At 36.0% G+C, this 23,733-nt stretch overlaps 1 protein-coding gene across 2 annotated transcripts in view; it reads right to left on the bottom strand.

Moving 5' to 3' along the window:
- Positions 1-23,733, bottom strand: part of LOC122227592 (serine/threonine-protein kinase TNNI3K-like) — a 295,054-nt gene that overhangs the window by 172,518 nt on the left and 98,803 nt on the right. For both annotated transcript variants that reach the window (XM_042952200.1, XM_042952201.1), the window contains exons 8-12: positions 19,528-19,666; positions 12,943-13,087; positions 12,752-12,856; positions 9,330-9,424; positions 8,590-8,739 (exon numbers count right to left, since the gene is read on the bottom strand). In XM_042952200.1, the coding sequence (XP_042808134.1) occupies positions 8,590-8,739; positions 9,330-9,424; positions 12,752-12,856; positions 12,943-13,087; positions 19,528-19,666 (634 nt within the window). The remainder of the gene's footprint in view (positions 1-8,589; positions 8,740-9,329; positions 9,425-12,751; positions 12,857-12,942; positions 13,088-19,527; positions 19,667-23,733) is intronic.

Here is a 23,733-nt window from a genome sequence, read left to right as displayed (position 1 = left end):
CCCCTGGGTCTGAGGTGGAGAACATAGGGATTGGGTCTTGATTACATAAGCTAAGGAATTCTTATTGACTTCACATGTCCAAAATGCCCAGGTGATCAAAGGAGCAGTCTCAGCCTTTCTTTGGACTGCCTCAAAGAAGAAAACTTTCACAGTAATGGTATAGATGAGACTTTGCTCAATTTTGTTATCTCCCCTTGCCTGCATGTTAAAAACTCATCTTCCAAAAGCATTGAAAAGTGGGACCAGAGGATGGCTCCTGATGTTTGTTTTTCCTCCTGCCAGTTCTGGTCTAAACACTGTCATTTAAATTAGAGGCAAGAAAAATTCAAGATTTGCTACACCATCTCATCACTTAAATCTGAAAGATGCTTTCATAAGAAAGGGTACACACATCCCTTTCTCCCCATATTCTTGTCCCTTAATCACCAGGCTCAAACAAGAATGCTGTCAGTCCTTCTTCACTTTGAGATAACAATCCACAATCACGAATGCTTTTGCCAAAAGAACACTATATAAACCAAGTCACTTAGCATTCTTCTTTCCTCCTTTTCTCTTCTTCTTATTTGGCTTTTTCCCCCCTTACTTTTCCTTCTATAGATATTTATTGGGCATCCATTAAATACCAGCTCAAGTAACATCTTCCCAGGGAAGCCCTCCATGACTTCTCAGTTTTAAATAGTGTCCTAAACTTTTTACTCACTGTTGTGTTTCCTTTTAATTTTATTCATAGGACTTATTATCTGATAGTTTCTATTTGTTTTCTTGCTTATGACCTGTCTCTTCTGCTAGAAATACAAACTTCCTAAGAGCAAGGGAATACTGTCTAACTCACTGTTTCACCTCAGTTCCTAGCACAGTGTCTATCACATATTAAGTATGTAATATATTTTTTTGAATAAATGAATGGAACTGGGTATGAGAGATGTAATGTTGAAATATAAATGTCCTCAATCTTGTAATAAACAATTTCTAGTAGAAAAGAGAAAAATTAATTATATAAATGCTGGCTCAAATTTTATTTGGCCAAGTTCTAGGAAGGAAAAGGTAGCAAATGCTGTGAATGTGCATAGCAGTGTTATTTCACAGTAGGCTAGAGGATTCAGGAAAGAGTTCCTTGAGCAACTGTCTTTTAAGCTGAACTTGAAAGATGGATATGAGTTGATTACGCAAAAGGGGAGGAGAACAGTGTTAGAGACAGAGGGAAAATTTTCACAATTCCAATGCATAGGAATAGGAGATTTACTTAGAGCACACTTTAAAATCATCTGCCTATTAAAATTTAAGCACAGATAATAAGAAACCCACAATATTTAAAGAAATATCTACATAGACAACAGAATAGTGATAAGTGGTATTCTTGAAAACATCAACTATATTATGACAAACCAGATGCTATTTAGTGAGACATAGAACAGAACGTTATGACTGAAATATCTGCTTATTCTCTAATCCACTTCAAAAAACATGTATTGAGCACCTATTAGGAATCAGTCATTGAATTAGCTTTTTGGAAGACAAAAAATAATATCTCAAATGTTTGCTCTCAAAAAGTTTATAATTTGTCATATGTAGAATTTAAGAAACAAAACAGATGAAGATAGGTGAAGGGAAGGAAAAGTAAAATAAGGTAAAAACAGAGAGAGAGAAAAACCACAAGAGACTTTTAATGATAGAGAACAAATTGAGAGTTGATGGAGGGGAGAGGGCTGGGAGATGGGCTAAATGGGTAATGGGTGTTAAGGAGTTGTTGTGATGAGCCCTGGGTGTTATATGTAAGTGATGAATCTCTACATTCTACTCCTGAAACCAATACTAAACTATATGCTATATGTTAACTAGCTTGAATTTAAATAAAATCTCAGAAAAACAACAAAAAAGTTTTCCAGCTGACAATAAAATAAAGGTTTATAGTTTGGTAAGGGACACAGTGTTTCAATATGAAGTGGAAATATAGAAATAGAGATGCACATAAGGTTTAATAAAACATAATGAAAGGACATGTATGCTAGCCTGGAATGGCAGGGAAGACTTTCAGGAAGAGAGGATCTGTAAACTGACTTTTGAAAGTTAGGTAGAAATGAGAAATTGATAGCGAGGAGTAGGGTAGAGAGGATGGGGAGGGTGTAGAGATAGGACTGTATGAGAAAAGGCTTGGAAACATGGAACAACATGGTATATATGGGAAGAACAAGTATTTTGTATTACTATCACGTGAATACATACTGTCTTACAGAGTAATTGTGTACACATGGTGAGTTAATGCATATGAAATATTTTGAATATGCCTGGCACAGAGTGAACCCCGAGTCAATGTTAGTGATGCAGTGAATGTAACGATGATTGTGGCATGTGGGGTCACACATGTGAGAGGAGTGACTGGACATGAGGTTTGAGAGATAGGAGGGCACAGGGCATGGGCACAGGATTTGCCATGAAAATACACTGGAACTTTTACTATAGGTAATAATGGGTTACTGAAAGATTTTAAGCTGGGGAATGCTATGGCCCTGTTTACACCTTGAATACTTCTTTAAGACTACAGTTAAAAAATGGAATCAAAGATGCTGAAGACAGAAAGAAAGGAAGAAAGAAAAAAAGAAAAAGAAAGAAAGAAAGAAAGAAAGAAAGAAAAAGAAAAAAGGAGTTATGAGGCTATTAAAATGGATCAGAAGAAAGATGAAAAGGTTATGAACTAAAACAATGACAGTAAAAATAAAGAAGAAAGGATGGATTAAAATGTACCTATGAAATAAAATGATGAGAATTTTTGATTGAATGGATATGAAGAAAGGCAGATTGAGGGAGAAAAAGTCATCAAGCATCAATCCAGATTTCTGACTTTAGTGACTGAGTGGATGGTGGTGTCATTAATGACAGAATGAATAAGAGATATGGTAGGAAAACTGACTGATGAGGACAAAAAAGATATTAAGTTCAATTTTGGACTTGCTGAGTTTTGCATACTTGTCAGATATCCAGGTAAAAAGACCCAGCATGTTAGTTGGTATGCTGGTTTGAAAACATGGCTACAAATCCTCTGACACTTGTCCATGACTGAGGGGGAAACCCAGCTATAGTAAGGGGACTTGCAAATTTGTGCTAAAGTTTTAGAGTATTGTTTTAAAATATATCTTCATGCAACCATACAAATTAGAATAATGCTTTTAAGTTACTTTTTAAATATTTTGATTAGTGATTTTCAAAACCTCCTTGATCTTGCTTTAGTCCTGAGGTTTTAAGATAAATGGTATTGCTTGATTCATAAATAAATATAAACACAACAAAACAACACATGTGTTTATATATTCCAGGTTTGTCTAGTGGTGTTTGGCAGGGATATAAACCCTTCAATGATTCTAATATGTCAATATGTCATATTTCTTACTGGACACTAAAACATGTTGTAAATTAGGAAAGACTATGAGATTTGGGGTTATATGAAGTTTGACTGAATCTTTGTTATACATATAATAATAACAAATATCATTATTTTTATTGAGAATCTGCTATGTTCCTGACACTTAGATGTTATCCCAAAACTTCAGAATTCTGTAAAGTGGTTATTAATTTACTCATTTTAAATTTGAAGATTAAGAGTTAGAGATGGTTAAATGACTTGCCCAAAGTCATTAAATACTAAGGATGGAATTTGGACTTAGATCTATCTGATTCTAGAGCAAGGTGGTAAGAGCTTGAAATCTGCCATAAGACAGAACTCTGTTTGGTACCAGCTATCCACTTAAGAGCTGTGTGGTTTGGGCAATTGTGACTTAACAGCTCTAAGTCTCAAACTTTTAATCTATAATAGAAAGGTAATCCCAATGTAAAGGGTTATCTTGATAATTTAATTATGCATGCATGTATATGCTTGTGTAATAGGCATGTAATGAATGTAAGTTCTCTTCTACTATCCATTTTAGTATATGCAGCTTTTTACATAGTTATTATGTTTCAAAAAATATTTCAGTGTGCTATCCCCCTACAAAAATGAAAGTTCTGACCATTCTAACGAGAGTTGATATTATTCTATTTATTTATTTTTAAAAGAGAGAGTAACTAAACATGTAGAAAGGTAACCAGTATGCATCAAATGAACACAGAGTTTGAAATACCATCTAAATCTTTTGTTTCTTCCTTCTTCTACCCCACCCATAATTTACTCTAGCACACTAAACTAAGTAACTAAACTCCAAATAAGTAAGAATTCAATATAGAAGAAACTTGGGAACTTATAACCCACTGATGAAGATTTATCAAAAAAACTTAATGAATCTACTCTTCCTTCAACTCCTCCCCACTCTTTTCTTTTAGTTATTTTTTTTTTACTGGCTGAAAACTGTAGAAACTCACAACTGTAAGACTTTATTACTTTTAGAGGATGCACGATAGTACGTTTACTGTAAATAATTCACACCATACTACACTTGTCAAAAGGAATGAACAAAGTATATATCATGGTACGGGAGCCTTGATTTTTATTGGTTTTGCTCACTTACTCGCTAATTCTCCAACTGCAGCTCCCTGTCACTGTGAATTAGAGTGGTTCCGATGTATACAAATATTGTATTCTGTGTAATTAGATATTGGGATAGGAGCCTCTGTAAATTACTTTAACTGGTGTCAGTACTGAAGCAAATAAGAAGTTTTTAGTTCTGTTTCTAGTTTGGGTTATTTTCTGACCCTAAACAGCCTGACATAAAGAAGCGCTTTTCTTTGTCAAAGGCAGCCTTTTCAAATCTAACTGCCAGACACACTATTGAGCTATGTGTTCAATTCTAATTGGCTGAGATCTTTTCAATTCGGCAGTTTCATCTTTAATGCAATGGATGTAAGATTATGTGTAGGTCTTTTCAATGGGTTTTCCATACTGGTGATTAGGGCAGAGGATTTGAACATAAGCAGGCTGCTGGCTATTTCTTCTGGCCAATTTAAATTGATTCATACAAGTCCTTTGTACCCCAGGGAAAGGGCAGAACAAATCCAAGTGAGTGAGACAGCTATCGCTACTGTTAGATGGAATAGTAGAAAAGAAGGGAGGGTGGCAGGCTAGAGGAGGGGAAACACTCTAAATATTGTAAAATTAGAGCTCTGAGCAGTCTAGCAGAGAAATATTGCAACTTAACCAGTAGGCTTCTGTGTAGAATCAAGTTCACAGGGAAAATTATTTCCAAGATTGATTTTGATATCTTTAGGGTAAAAGGGCTATCTATGTAAGTGGAAACAGTTCTTCATATCTGATTCCACAGGGACCCATAGTAAGTGAACTCTTTTCTGAATTTCCAAAAGAGAGTTGATAACTCTTACAAAACTCCAAAGCATCCCTGAAATGAATTTGCTATGTCAGAATAGCAGAGGGTAAGCTAAAAATTTTGTTGGTGTCAGGTAAAAAATTTTTCTTAGAAAAGATCGGTGCTGTTGCAAAAAACTCCCAGTTTTCTACTAAGAGGGTAGACTAGGATGAGCTATTCAAATTGGATGCATCCAAAGAGTACGCCTTTTCAAGAGAGACCCTGGTTATAAAGCTCCCTTTGGGTTTATCTCTCCCAGGAGAGAATAAGGTATGGGTAAACCACGATGGGACCATTTATATAACATCTCTATCCTATGGAGAAGGAACTTCAAGTGAAGCCTTAGTGTTTTCTCAACTCCATCTCCAAGTTTCTCAGGAAAATCCTTAGTCTGCTACATCAGTCAATTTGGTGACTCCCTACCTAAGGGAGAAAGGAATGCATTTCTTTATCCAAAGGAAACAGGGACAGGGCACTGTTGACAATATTTTAACAAGGTCATTTCAATCTTTCCTGAACACACAAAAACAACCCAACATTTTTCTACCAAGAGAAAATAGCAACAATTTTCATTTTGTTGGTTTTGACTTGTTCTGCTCTAGAACATATGCAAAACACCCATCTGTCTCCTGAGCACTAACATTCAGTTTGTTAAAATTCATAGTAATAATGAAATGGAACACCGATGCCTATCACATTAGTTGAACAAATAAGGGTGACAAGTATGGCATATGTTGCAGAGACCCGTGGGTAAATCCTCTATGCTAAAAGATTTTTGTTGTTGTCATTCAATACAGAATGTTGGGAACTTACACAATGACTCATTGTTTCTTAAAATGTGGAATTCCAGAAAAACTAAAACTAAAACCAGTTTTCAACTATCACTCTCAATCAACTAAAAACAAACAAAGCCAACCCCTGTGAAGAGTTACCTACAGCAGCTATATCTGAGCTGTCTTCCGGAAGACTAATGCTTTGTAAACAGCCTTTTTTCTGAAATTCAAGTTTCTTGAGAGACACTGTCTGAGAATCACTTGAATAAATGCAATGTGTTGAGTAACTAGAACTTAGTAAGGCCTCCTAAGGCTTCAGAATATGTAGGATTTTCAAAGAGATACTCAAATACAGACTACCAGGAATTTATTTTATACAAATTACAAGGTCATTATAACTAACAGAAATGCATTCAGAAATTCATCAAAAGTCATGTATGTGAATGCTAATAGCAAAAGTATTCCTAATAGTCTCCAACTGAAAATTATCCAGGTGACCCTAAGCAATAGAATGAATAGTGATATAACAAAACATTATAACAAGAATTAACAATATACAACTGCCTGCAATAATATGAGTGAATCTCACAAATTGTTGGTCAAAAGAAGTCATATCAAAAAATGTACATACCATAATGTTCCATTTATAAAGTACAGAAAAAGGCAAAGCTAATTTATGCCCCAAGAAGGCAGTGGTACCCTCTCTGGGGAATGACTGGAAAAGAATGTAAGTGGATATTTCGAGTGCTGGCCATGTACAGTTTCTTCATCTGGATACCGGGTACTGGATGTGAGTTCAGTTTGTGAAAATTCATCGAGCTATAATGTGAAAATTTGTGTGTGTGCACGCATGCACACATGTATATTTGCACTATACCCAAATAAAAAGTATAAAACATAACAGGCCTACATCTAACTCATTTCTTACTATACTATGTCTGTTCACTTTTCTCTATTAAAGTAACTCCGATAATCATTTTTTCACTAGCAGTCTTCAGATTTATACTTTTCTTTCTATGTGCTTACAACAACTCCCCATTTCTTTTTTTTTTTTTTCAACGTTTTTTTTTTTATTTATTTTTGGGACAGAGAGAGGCAGAGCATGAACGGGGGAGGGGCAGAGAGAGAGGGAGACACAGAATCGGAAACAGGCTCCAGGCTCCGAGCCGTCAGCCCAGAGCCGGACGCGGGGCTCGAACTCACGGACCGCGAGATCGTGACCTGGCTGAAGTCGGACGCTCAACCGACTGCGCCACCCAGGCGCCCCAACAACTCCCCATTTCTATCAATGAAACCCCATCTCTCTTTTAATTAATAGAATTTAATGTCCTATTTCAGGCAGAAAACCTTTTAGGTCAAATTGGTAGCCTGAGAAATCTTCAAGTTTAGCAATTTCTCTTTTTTAGTATGGACTTCTACTAGCATTTAAAAAGATAAGAACACTTCTTTATGTGCTTTAAACATCCTAATAAGACAGCAAAGGTGGGCAGCAAAGTTTGATATATTTTAGGTATTTAGTTGTAACCCTCTGATTTCAATGATGATGTATACCATTTCATTTCACCTGAATTTATTTATTTATTTATTTATTTATTTATTTATTTATTTATTTTTCACCTGGAAATTTAAACTCCATAGGAGAGTATGTGTACAAGCAAACCTTGCTTATGAGGTACATATACATCATTAAGCAATGACAGAGGTTGCTGCATTGTTGATTATTTCTAATTTCCTCTCCCTTTAAATGAAGAATTAATTTTTGTCACCTTTATTTATGAACTACTGCTATTACTACTGTTACCATTACTGAAATACCAATTCTTAGTACTTACTATGTGCTAGCCAGTGTTGTAATCAATTTGCCTACATCCTCTCATTTAATCTGTACAGTCTTGTGAAGAAGTTGTGATAATTCCCCGTTTTGTTTCAGGTGAAGAAAGTGAACGTCAGCAAGAATAGGTGACTTGTCCAAGATCAAAGAACATGGTTTGATGTAAACCCAGGTGTTCTCACATCAGAGTCCAAAGTTTCATCATTTTGAGCTGAAGTAAGTTTATATGTATTCACTAATCGTTGGCTCCCTTACTTTTTCTAGATCAGTCATTGTCAGCAAGGTTAGATGTAATAAATATTCCTTTCCTTTGTATTTATTTCATCAAAAGAAATTTGAATTCACATAAAAATTCCCATATATAAAAGATACAGTGTAGTTCTAGGTCTACTCTAAAAAAGTAACTATTGTTACATATCACAATTTTATTTCTATGATACCTAAGAATTTTATAGCTCATTCTCTTTTTAAAGTGCCAGTACCAAGAGTGCCTTCAGCTCACCTGCAGCCCAGGAGTTGGCTGCCTTACTGATGGTCTATTGGACTCTTTGATCAAGTTCCCAAAGTCTCAAATATAATCTACAGAGGAAATCAGAGTGCACAAGTCATACAAGCAAAAGACTTGTTGATGCATTGACATAATCTATGCACACAGTTCAATGTATCACTACAGAGATGCAATGGTGAAAATATATACCTTTTTCATAAGCCCACATCAAACAGGTCTGTTCATCTTTTTCACCACTAGATCTGCTGGGATCACAAGCTACCAGATTCATATCAGCTCCATTATCCAGTAAGAACTGAACCAGGCGAATGTGACCATGGTAGCAAGCAGAGTGCAATCCTATAATAGAATGAAAGTATGAAAGGACAAAAGAGGCAAACCGAACCCCAATTTTCAAAAGATAGTTATTACCACATCATAGCATTTTTGCCAGAGATATAAATCAAAGATAGATTTCTTTGATGAAAATTTAATTCTACTTATTGAACAAACATGACATACTTCAAGCAAAAGAAGTATCCTATTCTAGTTGATCTTCTAGACAGAATTCCTTATGTTTAGCACAATTTCTAGTATTTCTACATCCACTGAAATTACCAAGAACAAGTGTTAGCATCCTTTTACAAGAACAAAGACCCCAAACAAGTGTTTTTCTTGAGCAGCAAGCCAGGCTAAGCGGTCAGTCTCTCCTGGTACAGATCATAATAGATACATCAACTGTAGATAATTTAGCACAATAATGAAACTGACCAAAAGTCAGTCTGCTTTTTATTATCACCATGCACCATCAATTCCAAATGATGTCATTGATAAAATATCCCTCCTCATTAGGGTTGACCACTCCCTCTTTTCCCTTCCCTCTTGAGCATCCCACTATTCTTAAGTATTGATATACATCAAAAACTGGTTATGTTTCACTAATGTCTTACCTGTGTGCCCATCTCTTCCTTGGTGGTTGATGCTTATAACATTCTGGTCAAGAAGAAATTTAACCAGGTCAATGCTCTTACCATAGGTACAAGCACTGCAAAAATACAACATAAAGAAAACAAAAGACTTCTGTTATGGGTTGAATTGTGTGCCCCACAAATTAATATGTTATAACTTACAACCCTTATAACTTCACAGTGTAACTGTATTTAAAAGGGTACAACTTAAAGAGGTATTTAAGTTAAAATGGAATCATTAGGGTGGGCCCTAATCCAATATTACTGCTGTTCTGATAAGAAAGGAAGATTAGTACACAGATGACACAGACCGAGGGACAATCATGAAAAGGCATAAGAAGAATATGACCATCTACAAGCCAAGGAGAGGTGTCTGAGAAGAAACCAAATCCACTGACATCTTGATCTTGTACTTCCAACCTCAAGAATTGTGAGAAAATAAATTTCTGGTGTTCAAGCCACCCAGTGTGTTGTATTTTATTATGGCAACCCTAGAACATGAATACAGTCCTGATTCACCAGGCTATTCCAGATGCTAGTGTGTATACAAGAGTGTTAAAGAGACAAAGAAGGGAGAACGAGGAAAGGAGAGAGAAGGAAGTGATAAAAAACAAGCACATGTGGCAATAAAATCCTGAGATTCCCAAATCTGGGCCTTCAAGATAAGAAGTTGAATAAAACTTCTAGTGTACTACTATTAAATATTTCTTATGATGCTCTTTTTCATAAAAGGAGGAAAGATATTGCAAGTTTCTTTCAGTTTTACCTATAGGCCCTAGGCATTCTGCAGGACAACTGAATGGGGGAACTTAGAAGGATCCAGAGAGATTTAGGTGAAAACTTGGACTTGTGATTGGCATCTGAAGTGGGGGGTGGGCAGTTTTGTGGGCCTGAGCCCTTAACCTGTGGGATCTGACACTAATTCCAGGTAGATAGTATCAGAATTAAATTGAATTATAGGACACACACTTGGTGTTGGCAGAAGATTTGGAGAACTGCTTGGTGTGGGAACAACTCACACATGGCTAGGATCCTGTATTTTGAAGTGAAGTATTGAGTGTTTTTTCCTTCCAGACTCAGTTCTAGAAGAGGTAGTTCTCTGGATCTTACTATTTCCTCTTTCTGAGATGACCTTGCCCAAATCCTTATTCTTTAATTAAATATCATTATTTTCTTCAAAGAAATACATTATTCATCTAGCCGAACTGTTAGTCCATCTATGAAGACTTCTTATGAACCAAAGGCAAAGTTCATTGCTATCTCCACTGTTTCCTTGTCATTTCAGTCTTATGGCACTTATCACATTGCATTATGGTAATGGACACACCTCTGATTACCTTGATATCTTACAAAAGAGTTCCTTTAAGGAGGGAAGGGTCGGTGTCATCTTTATGTTTTTACCAGTGCCAATACAAGGCAGGTCCTTAATAAGTCTTTCTTGAATAATTGAATGGATAAAAAGCTGCCACTCAGTGCAAAAGATCTAAGCACCATTAATTATTCACATTATAAGTAGGACCCATAACACTATACTTTTAATGTTCCATTGTCTGAACTGTCTCATTGTTTCTTTTCAAAGTGACCATTTACAGGAATTGATGAGTTCCGAATATATACATACATGTGTATACATATGTATTACATGTGTATGTTTGTGTGTGTGTGTATATATATATATATATACACACACACACACACGAAAACAATAACAGAAATGTATTGAATGCTTTCTACTGAGTGCAAAGCACTGTGATTTTTTCATAGAAAAAATTTCAGAACCAGAGTGAACTCCTCATGTAAAGGGAAAGTTTCTTTTATAAATATGTGCTTAAAGTGAATAGAATAAAAATATTAATATGTTATTCGTAGTAGCCACAGGGTTATACAAAATAAAACGATTCGATACATACTTTTAACTCACTTCACTGAACTTGTCATAGAGACTCTAGAGGTGACAATCATCCTTTGATTATAGTTTGTTCCAATTTATGTGCACAGAGTAGCAAAATGATTTGAAAACTAGCCTAAGGTGTCAGCCTTAACAAGCATGACCTAATGGGGAAAGAGGACACCAGTAACTGTACATATCAGTTCTGCCAATTATCCCTTTGACCAATTTTGACTGAAAGCATGGTCCAAAGAGTTCTTGCATCTGTTCTGTTACAGAACATGCAGAACACAGACATAATATTTTGGTATTAGAACATGAAGACATATAAAAAGCACAGAATTTGGAATCGGGTAGGTATTTAATACATGATTTTCTAGTCATAATATTCTCTGGCAGATACTTACCTTCTCTGAGCCTCAATTTTCTCGTCTGTCAAAAAGGGATAATAAAACCTACTTCATAAAAGGTTATGAGGATTAAATGAGATAATGGGTGCAAATCATCTGACATATACTCACCACTCCATAAATAGTTTTTCTCACCTCCCTTTTGGCTGGACTTTTTGTATGATAAGATAAATCTGAACATCCAAGCAAAATTGGACAGGGTGATGCCTTATCAGGAAGCACAAGCTTAATATTAATTCCATATGAAAAAAAAAGTCTCCTCATTTCTATTAGTCACCAGTGCAATACAAGCATTATGTAAATAACATAGTAGTCTTAAATATATTTTTTAGATGTTGCAAACTAGCCAAGAAATCTGTAATGTGTATGTAAATGATTTTATATTCAAGGTGTATTAAATTCAAAGTATTGTATTATTTTTATAGCAAAAGTAGCTCATTGTTAAAAACAAGCATATCAATTTTTATAAAACATCTGCCTCACTTTTGGATATTTTAGGGAGCTATGGATCTTATTTTTAGCAATCTTTTCCCTCCTTTTCTAGAGCACATTGTAGAGGACTCTCATGCATTCCTAGAAAGGAGTTAATGCCTTCTTAGGTATCTCAGTGGCCACCGCGACTAGGCTTTTACAGGCTGACAGATGGATGTCTTAGATAGGTAGATACATTTGCACATAAGGTTTAAGTGGTAAGGAAAAAAGTGTCACATTTGATGCTGATGAATTCTGGTAATGAGATTCTTGTCGGAGGAGGATTATGGGCATTGCCCCTTTTGGCAGCTTTCCGCTGAGTGAAGTGGAATAGAAGCAACATGCTTACAGATGTTGATATGCCTGTTGCCTTGGCAACATCAGTCCCTGTCTTTGTGGCTGCTGCCAGGAATGCAGCATCTGGCTCTGGCCCCATCTGTTGTACTGACTGCAGCATCTGCCTCTACCTTTTCTTCTGTGCATCTAGCTTGGGCTCCTTGTCCTCTGCCCACCCTCTGCTCTTGCTCTCTGATTGCAACATCTGCCACTCTCCATTCTTGCTTTATGTGCACAACTTCAGGTGCCAAAGTGTATCAGCCACCCTTAGTGGCTATTGCACTTAAACATTATTTTACCTGTGAAAAGGTGTTTCACTGAAGATGTTTTCTTTAGTCAGACTTTCTATCCCCGATATTTGGATGATTTCCTTGGCGACTTCAAATTTGCCATTGTAGCATGCCCTAAAATTAAAGAAAATGTTTTTATAGTAGTAAGAAAGTACAGGTAGTAGAGCTGGAGGGTGTATGGAACTATACATATTACTCACAGGTGCAAAGGGGTATCACCATAGATATTAACAACGTGCGGCTGAACTTCGATATCGCTCTGGAGCAGGTACTTCACTATGTCGTGGTGTCCAAAACGAGAACAGAAATGCAGTGGGACATGGTCTTCATTGTCCTGAGCATTCACTGTCATCAACAAGAAAGGAAAAGTAGGTTATCTGGAATCCTCTGTTTCTCAGCCTTCTTAGGTGTAGTGTCAGGGACTTTTCTAAGTGCCTGAGAGACTCCTGGAAATTACCAATTAATGATAATAATAAAGGAAATTAAGTGCAACCAATTAAAGAAGTTATAACTCTATTCCATTGCCCATTGCCACATTAAACAGGCTTTCTTCTAGCTTCCATAAATTCTATGGAATGCATCTAATCAAATCTACCTTGCACAAATGGAATAGTTCAGGAAACTAATAAGTATCCAAAAGATCTTTGTGGTCTTATTTCCACAAGTATCTCCTTCCAAAGTGATTTTTTTCTCCTCTGTAAGATGTTAAAACTTACAGATCCTGGCTAAAGCACCATTCCCAGAGATTTTGGTTTAGTAGGTTAGGTTGGGGTCTAGCACTGTGTATGTTTACAACGCTGTTCAGGAAATTCTGATGTGCCAGTAACTGAGAATTATCATATGACAGAATACAAAGCATGGCATAAAGAAAAGAAAATAAGCTTTAGAGTGAGGCAGCCCGTGTTAATTATATTACCACAGTTATTTGATATTTAGGTGTTCACTCAGTAATGGGCATCTGTCCTCCTCTTTGGCCCAGCCAACCTCCTAACCACTTTGGACATTTAGGGAATTTCCTACCCTGAGAGAACTGACTAGAAGCCAAGCCCATGTTCTATCATATGCTTTCCAAGCCTCCTTTGCAGCTAGGGCACAGGATCAGCAGATAGTGACCGTATGTCCTGGATTAGACTTCTTATCCTGGCATGATTTTTAATGGTGATCCTTTTACTTTCAACAGTGTCCTGCTTTTGACACTTTCCATAGGCTCCTCCAGCTGACACATTATATAAGACTCTGACATCACAGCTGACCACACAGAAAAGCAGACCTAATCTATCTTGGCAATGTAGTAATGGTAGAGTAGCTCCATCCGATTTCCAGAGGCAATGATTCCAGTCACAGATTCGGTGCCTTGCAAGGTTGGTGCCAGGAGCACAGAGTGTTGGCATGTGTGGCTAGCAGGGGTGGCAATGTGTCTTTAAATCACTACTTTTGGGGTGTGATTTTGGATACTGTTCCTCACTGTAAGAATCCCAAACCTGGGTTTCCATCCTGCTCAGGGGAGACACTTTGCACTAATTTGTATCCTTTAATATATTCATTTTACGCCTAAATTAGCAAGAGTTAGTTTCCAATGCTTGCAAATAAGAACACCTGATTGATACATACTCATTCCTCAACAAGTATAAAATGATCACTGTGTGCCAAGCAGGGTGCTAAGTGTTGAAGATACTGATTTTTTATTATCAAAAACAATGGATATGATAACACTATTGTTACAGGGATGCGAAAAAGATTAAAAGAGGTCATGATGAGAAAATATCTAACATGATTCCTGTAACATATTAGTCACTTAATAAAAATGTGTATTCTTATTTTTCACTAATTTGCCTCCTAGATGTTTGCTAAGTGTTAAGGTCAATATGCTATAAATGTATAGCATCTATACCCTCAAATAACCTGCAATCTAGTTGAACATTCAATAATTACAGGCCTGAAGTAATAATAACTGAACCAACCTGCTAAATTCTGGATCTGCTGTAGCACAATTTTTAAAACTAAAATAACTGAATCATCTGCTCTATAGCCATTTATTGAATTTGATTACTTTGTTCATCTGTAGAAGGTATTTTATTCAAAATAGAAAATAACAATCCTTAAAAAACCCATATGTTATCATTCTTATGTATCTGTAATAAAAAGTATCCATAGAATCAAAAGAATTAAAGAAAAAAAAATGAAAGGATAGGAAAGAAAAGAAAGGGAAGGTAATTGTTAATTTAAAAAATGTGCAAATAGTTTATTACTACTTGTTGTTATAACTAACATTTAACATTTAATGAACACAGTTCTTGTAGCTGCTTTATTTGTAGACAATGATTCTTATTTTATTGTCCTGCAGGATCTTAAGCCAAAGGGAAATCTTTAACAAAGTCGCTGAACTTCTCCTCCCATGGCCGTTATTGAAAAATAAATCTTTGAATCTTTTTTATTAATGAGTGGCTCAGAAGGACACCCTTGCTTCAGAAGAATGTTCCCGGTTATTTTGATTATCTTTCTTTTTATGCTACTTCTCCTTTGTTCACATTCTGTTGGAAGCCAGGGAAAGTCAATACCATGAGTCAATGCTTTACAACAGTAGGGAGTCCAGGGCAAGTGGAGGTCACATAAGAGTTCCTGAGGTCCAGAGGGGACATTGTAAAGCAGAGTGCAGCACAATTTTCCACTAATTCATAGTTTGCCTGTGGCCATTCCTAGCCCCACCCAACATTATTCTTCTCTAGTTGAATCAATAAACTTCAAAGTACATTATCTACTTGGTGAATTACCAGCAGTGGCCTAGATGGTCTTCTCATCAAAGAAGAGATAAATACCAACCAAAGGAAGGAACAAGCCAGGAGATATCCAGATCAGACACAGAGTTTATATATACACATCTATATTTCTGCGTCAGTCATTGTGATCTACTTAGTTTTGTCTTGAGCCAATTTTCAGTGACCAAAAAAACCCTATATATCATTATATCTTGTCCAAGGGTAAGTGAATGTATGAATGATATTCTATTTGCTCTAATTTAGCATTTTATTGGGAGATTTAAATAAAGAAGAATTTCAACCAAAGAAGTAGATGTAAATAATTATTAGGAAAATATTTATCGCCTAGTGCTCTACTTCTGAAGAGAACATGTGTTCAGTAAAGTCTTTTGAAAGAAAGATTAGGTAAATGGGTGGGTGGATGAGTGCTACTTCTTGCTTCTCTCTCCTTATTGATCTTAAAGATAAAATAAAAATTTCCATAGTAACCCAGCAATGTAAGTACTTCCCATTAGCTCTGTAAAACAACTCCCAAATGTATATTAAACACATTTTAAATAACAAATCTGTGTAATAGCTCTGACAAGATATACTTTTAGAAATAAAATACTTCCTCTTACCGGCCATGCCCTAGAAATTTTTGTGATTTTATATAATATCCAGTTCCATGTGAAAGGAACTGTAGCATTTAATAGATGACAAAAAATTAATAAACTGAATTTAAAATTTTCCTTAAATTAAACAAAAAATTTTAATGTTTTATTTTTTGTTGAGACAGAAAGTGACAGAGCATGACCAGGGGAGGGGCAGAGAGAGAGGGAGACACAGAATCCGAAGCAGGCTCCAGGCTCTGAGCTGTCAGCCCAGAGCCTGGAGCGGGGCTCGAACTCACAAACCAGGAGATCATGACCTGAGCTGAAGTTGGAGGCTAAACTGACTGAGCCACCAGGCGCCCATCATTAAATTTTTTTTTTAATGTTTATTTATTTTTGAGAGAGAGAGAGAGAGAGAGAGAGCAAGCAGGGGATGGGCAGAGAGAGAGGGAGACACAGAATCTGCAGCAGGCTCCAGGCTCTGAGCTGTCAGCACATAGCCTGACACGGGGCTCTAACTCATGAACAGCGAGCTCATGACCTGAGCAGAAGTCAGAGGCTTAACTGACTGAGCCACCCAGGCACCCCCCATATTTAACTTTATTCAAATGATAAGTTGTGAGGACTCGATCACTACTTTCTTCTTATGGAGTCCAGAAACATTTTGACCTTTTCAATCTCATTCAATAAGCATTACATTTCTCCTTTTTTTTTTTTTTTTTTTTTTTTTTTCATTTTCCTAAGGAGTACAAAGAAAACTAGAGACTTGAAACATATATATGACTGAATAGGTCAGCCTCCCAAACATGCTAAACTGAAGAGGTTGCTTTCAGAATTACATGTTGGCTAATTTTGTAATCTGAATTTATTTTCATTTGTGACATTCTGTTACCATAGAAACATACTGTACATACCAGATTTCAAATTGTGCCCCTATTGGGGTCATTAATTTACTCTTCCTCTTATGTCCATTTACCACAGGCAAGGGCCAGATTTAAAATAAATCATCTGGAGGCTTAGCTACACTTTGGAATAAATGAACTAGCTGATAATAAATCCTGTGCAGTGTGCAGTAGCACAACACATCTTCTGGCTTATTCTTTGCAATTGGTTGAAGTACAAAAGGGACTTAAATATCAAGTGTGTATTAGAAAGAAATAAAAATACATAAAAATCTGAGTCATGCTGTCTCTTGATATTTTAAATGATTGAGTAGAAAGCATGTAGTGCTTGTGTGAATCAGAAAGAAAGTGTTGAAAATTCTATCATATGATGCTGGTATGTAGGGGGAATACGGGTGCAATATTCATTTCAATGTCTTTTGTATGAAAGGAACTTTGATCCTGGAGACATGCTGATCAATGATACTCATTTTGACACCACCGAGCTTTGGAGTTGCACAGAGGAATAAAAAGCTGAGGTTGGCATTGATAATAAAAGGAAAAAAGTGAGCTGTTCCTGACCCTTTGGAAGAGCGAGGCAGTTTCAAAAACACAATTATGTGTTCAGTGGTTCATACAGGTGTACCTCTGCCTATTCTAAACCAACAGAATCAAAGAGACTGCTTAAACAAGGTCTAAGGAACGGCATTCCTTGTATCCTGACAACACAGGTTATTTATGATAATGCTATAGAAGAAATACCTCCGTTATTACATACTGGCTCATAGAAAATGACACCAACTATATTTCTCAAACTTTATAAAATAAAATAGCCCTCTTTCCAACATGGAAACTGGAAACTACCCTTGCCTCTTGCTACACTTGTCTCTGGAAGCCTTTGTGTTTTCCTTACATGTAGGTGAAAACATTGATTAGCTTTATGAACTGAATATTGATCTCAATTTTGGACCAAGGAACTGGCAGTTCTAGAGCTCTGACAACCTCGTCCTTTTGTAAATGTGCATCGTTTCTGCTGCAAAGGGCAGCAGCTCTTACAGCTGGGCTTTTAATTAGGTCTCTTGGGGGTCAATGGAAGAATGTTGGATGTGCCTGAGAGAATTTAATGACAAGATGTAACTCTAAGTGAATTTGTGTCAAAAAATAAAGTTTGTAAGGAAGAGAAAAAGTAAGAGAAAGGAAGAACTTTCTTCAACACTCTACTTTTAATCAATTTTCTAAAATTCATTTTATTATTAAGAAAATTAAAAGTTGTGGGAAATTCTATTCTGTTAACCACATCCTAAAATCTTTCTGTGTATGCTGAAACTTTTTTTCCTCCCATCTTGATCATGCTGTAATGTTGTTTCCACCATAAATAATAGTAATATCAAATATTGGGGAGGAAATGGGGAGCAACTGGAACTCTCATATATTGCTGTGGGAGTAAAAAATAGTACAAACACTTTGGAAAACTCTTTGAAATTTCCTAAAAAGTTAAACATGTGCATACAGAAATGCTACATACATGCACACACTCCCATATACATACCCAAAAGACATAAATATATATGTTCACACACATACACACAAAATTGAATGAGAATGTTTCTGGCATCTACATTCATAAAAGCCAAACACTAGAAACATTCAAACATCCATTAGAAGGATGGTGGATAAACAAATTGTAGAATATTCCTATAATCTTTAGCAATAGAAAAGAACAAACTATGATTCATGCAACAACATGGATAAAAATTAAAATCATGTTGTCAGTCAAAAGAAGGCAGTCCCAAATTACATGAACTTCAAGAACAGAAAAAACTAACCTATGGCAATAGAAGCCACAATATTGATTACCTTTTGTTGTTAAAGCTATTTACTAAGAAGAGAGCACAAGGGAACTTTCCAGAGTTCAATTGTCTTTTCTTTTCTTTTTTTTAATCTTTATTTATTTTTGAGAGAGAGAGAGAGACAGTGTGAGTTGTGGGGGGAAGCGGCCAGAGAGAGAGGGAGACACAGAATCTGATGCAGGCTGACAGCACAGAGCCCAATGCAGAGCTCAAGCTCATGGACAGTGAAATCATGACCTGAGCCGAAGTTGGAGGCTTAACTGACTGAGCCACCCAGGCGCCCCCCCCCCCCCCCCAGAGTTTAATTTTCTATATTAAAATGTTCTATATCTCGATCTGGGTGGTTTTGCATGAATTTATCGATGACAAATATTCCCTTAAGTCAATATTCACTTAATTGCTATATGCAAGTTTTACCTCAATTAAGAAACATATTAGTGAAAAATAACAAAATAATGATTTGTCTAGAAAAAAACCTTAGTTTTCTTGAAGTATCTAATATATTAAGAATTGAACTAAAATGTATAAAAAGGATTAACATATAGATTCATTATTATATTAAAATAATAAATTATGATTTGTGAAACAAATTAGCATATGCAATTAATCAGCTTCAGGGTTATTCACTACTAAATAAGGAAAATGCAAGTAAAAACTATACATAAAGTAGAAGATAGCAAAAGTGTTCTAAACATATAATCTTACCATCTGCTTTGCTGCCTTCTTCCATCAAGAGTTTTGCAATATTAAAGAATCCTTTTGCAGATGCAAGGTGGAGGGGCCTATCTCCAACTTCACCACTTACATTTACATCAGCGCCAAATTTCAAAAGAAGGCGGGTTACCTAAAGGATCCATTCATTTGAAATTAGTATCAAAAGTCAAACAATGAAGCAAAGCTTTCAAAAATATGGAAGAAGACATATCATTAAATACTTCTCTTAGATTATTTTTACCTGAAAATAACAGCAAATCTTAACTAAATTGGCCTAGACAATAAGGAATTTATTATTGTATCACCTCACAAGAAGTCAAAAATTGGAGCAATTTCAAGGTTGGATCTTCAGTGTACATAAATAATCCTCTCTAAAGTCACTCATAATCTGCCCTGAACCACCTTTTCCAAAGCTGTCTTCTGGCTAAAGCCAGCAGTATTTACTTGATTCTTCATTTTCACAGCAAATCCATGCATAGGTCACTGATGGCCATCTTGTTACCGGAGTTCTAGGTTCTTTTCTGAATTTATGAATAAATGGGACATAGCTGAACTATCAGCATCTTCCTCAATTAGCTGAGATCCACACCCAAAGGAAGAGAGAGATATGGAATGTTATTCAACTTAGGAGTCTTCCAGGGATTGTTACAGGTAATTCATAGGATTTCTTTCTTTTTTTTTTTTTTAACATTTTATTTATTTTTGAGACAGAGAGAGACAGAGCATGAACAGGGGAGGGTCAGAGAGAGGGAGACACAGAATCTGAAACAGGCTCCAGGCTCTGAGCTGTCAGCACAGAACCCGACGTGGGGCTTGAACTCACGGACCGTGAGATCATGACCTGAGCCGAAGTCGGCCGCTTAACCGACTGAGCCATCCAGGCGCCCCTCATAGGATTTCTTTAAATTATTTATAATATCTACTTATTACTTATTATTAATCTTAAGTAATTATTATACTACTTATTATACTACTTATTTATAATAAGTTATAAGTAATATATTAAATAATAATATTACTTATTACTTATATATCTTCTTACTACTTATTATTTCCAAATAATTTCTCCAAATCTGACATTGTCTCTTCTGGGAATTGCAGAAGTCATTATAATGATCTCAAGAGGTAAATTAGAGGTAAGTTTGTGCCATCAAAATAACAGTTATGGGAGAAGCCCTCAACTGACCTGACAACTTAAGTGTTACCATAAAAGTGAATTCAAACTCTAAAACTATTTTGACTTTCTATGTGGCAGCAAACAGACATGTCTTGAACAGAAAACTGTCAAGAATATGGTACATATTTGATAGAAATTCTAGGCAAAAAAAAAAAAAAATTAGCAGTATCGGATGTAGAAAAACATCCTATTGAGTGTAGTAGGTAAAGAATAAGGGTTCTGAAGTCAGGCTTCTTTTTATTAGCTATGTCACTTTTAATAAATTATATGACCTTTCAAAACTTCAGTTTATTCATTGCTGAAATGGGAATCACAATAGTTCTACTTCATAGAGTTGTTATGAGGATTAAATAAGTTATTACATGTAAAGCACTTACGAAAGTGTCTGGTACTCATTAAATATTAGCAGAAGTGGTAGCACAAATGTGTAACATGTGTATTTTATCCATTTGTTGGCTAATGGGCAGACCAATACTTGATTCAGGAAAAATTGGAGCAGTAAAAGTTAGTCTCAAGAACTGTGTATTCCTAAGCAGATACTTCCATTTACAAAGACTCCATAAATTCTGATTATGTGACTTTATAATGGACAGCTTTAAACTATCTTTGGAATCGATTGCCTATTAAGCACTATTATTATATACCTAGGAAATATTGCTCTTGGTCCAAAACATCTACTCTTCCACTTAAAAATAAGTAAATAAACAAATGGCAAGGAACATGGAACATTAGGCACATTTATATATCGAAAGTACCATTCTCCTGTCAGCATATTTTAGCAAATGACAATAGCATCCATAAATTACTTATGTGCTGTCTTTGCACACAGAAAGTGAGTCCCTTATCATAAAAAGGCCATCCACATTTTAGCATAATTTTATAAGACTGTGACTATATATTCAGCGAAAGTAAACAAATTTAGCTCTCCATCCAACATGCATAGAAGCTCTTTATATTTCTGTGGGTGAGGAGGTTAATCACCAAAGAGGATGACTCTACAAATAATATGCATTGTGTATATCCTGTTTCTGCCTAAAGTCAGAAAAGTACGGATTTTTTTCATCATCTGGGCTTTTAGACCCTGTACTTTCAAAAGCATTTTCAGTGCCCAGCTCTCCAGTACACTCCAGTGCACTTTGAGCAGCACATCAAATGAAATGAGAAATCTTTCCTAGCTATAGGTCACGCTTCACAGGTCTGAGAGTGTCCAAGCATATGCCAGCTAGCAAAGAAATAAAGGCACAATGACTAGAAGAGCACAGAGACACAAGTAAGTTTGATTTTTAACTTGGGATCCTGAGGCAGTGCAATGGCATGACCTCTACAAAGGTAAAAAGGTATAATTTTACTCCATAATTGAGTAAGACTAGAGATGTAGAGATATAAAGTGAGGAAGAGTGAAAATGGGATGTGAAAAGAAGAGTTAAGTTTTGGTTATCCAATTACATTTGTTATTTCTGTTTTATTTGGGTCAGTTTAGTTTCCTAAGGATAGCTAATTGGCGATGTTTGAAAGTAGCACATACAAATTTTGTCTTTCAATATGTTAAGGTTAAAATCAATGGGCTTATTTTGTCCTGGGAGGTATGTCACATAGGCTTTCTTTTCTGGAGACAATTTGATTTTTAACTCATTAGGCACTTACCTCTTTAGAAAACAGTTTGACCATTCCGTAAGATGTTAAACATAGTGTTAACACATGAGCATCAATTCAACTCTTAGATATACCCAAGAGAAATGCAAACAGATGTCCATATCAAAACTTGTACATGATGTGGGCATGGGGCGGGGGGGAAATGGGTAAAATAGATAAAGGAGATTAAGAACATGCTTATCTTGTTGAGAACTCAGAAATGTATAGAATTGTTGAATCATCGTATCATACACCCAAAACTAACATAACACTGTATGTTAATCATATGTGAATAAAAAAAAATTAGAATGTTCAAAGCACCATATTCAAAATAGCCAAAAAATGGAAAAAATACAAATATCCATCAACTGATGAATGGATAAATAAAACCTGGCATATCCATACAACAAAATAGTATGCCACACTAAAAAGCAAGGAGGTACTGGTATAACGCTATAAAGTTGATGAATCTTTTTTTTTTTTATGTTTATCCATTTTCTGAGAGACATAGCGTGAGTGGGGGAAGTGCAGAGAGGGAAACACAGAATCAGAAGCAGGCTCCAGGCTCCAAGCCGTCAGCACAGAGCCCAACACCAGGCTCAAACTTAAAAACCGTGATATCATGACCTGAGCTGAAAAGGGCTGCTTAACTGACTAGCAACACAGGTGCCCCTAAAGTTGATGAATCTTAAAAACGTGCTAAGTGAAAGAAGTCAGTCACAAAAGACCATGTGTTGTATGACTGCATTTATAGGGAGTCTCCAGAAGGTAAATCTATAGAAACAGAAAGAATATTAGTATTTTCCTCAGGCTGGAAGAAAGAAGTTGGGAAGAAGGTGGAAGTAAGTGTTGTTTCTGGGGGTAATGGCTTCATTCAATTAATTGTGATGATGGTTGCGCAACTTTGAATATACTAAAGCCATTGAATTACACAATTTAAATTGATGATTTATATCTTTCTTTTTTTAATATAAAATTTATTGCCAAATTGGTTTCCATACAACACCCAGTGCTCATCCCAACAGGTGCCCTCCTCAATGCCCATCACCCACCCACCCCCACTCTCCCACCCCCCATCAACCCTCAGTTTATTCTCAGTTTTTAAGAGTTTCTTATGGTTTGGCTCTCTCCCTAAGTTTTTTTTTTTTCCTTCCCCTTTCCCGTGGTCTTCGGTTAAGTTTCTCAGGATCCACATAAGAGTGAAAACATATGATATCTGTCTTTCTCTGTATGACTTATTTCACTTAGCATAACACTCTCCAGTTCCATCCACGTTGCTACAAAAGGCCGTATTTCATTCTTTCTCATTGCCAAGTAGTATTCCATTGTGTATATAAACCACAATTTCTTTATATCTCAATAAAGTTAACAATTTAAAAAAAAATCAA

The sequence above is a fragment of the Panthera leo genome, chromosome C1 (assembly GCF_018350215.1).
Source record: "Panthera leo isolate Ple1 chromosome C1, P.leo_Ple1_pat1.1, whole genome shotgun sequence".
Lineage (NCBI taxonomy): Eukaryota > Metazoa > Chordata > Mammalia > Carnivora > Felidae > Panthera > Panthera leo.
This window is presented reverse-complemented; position numbering and strand designations above follow the sequence as displayed.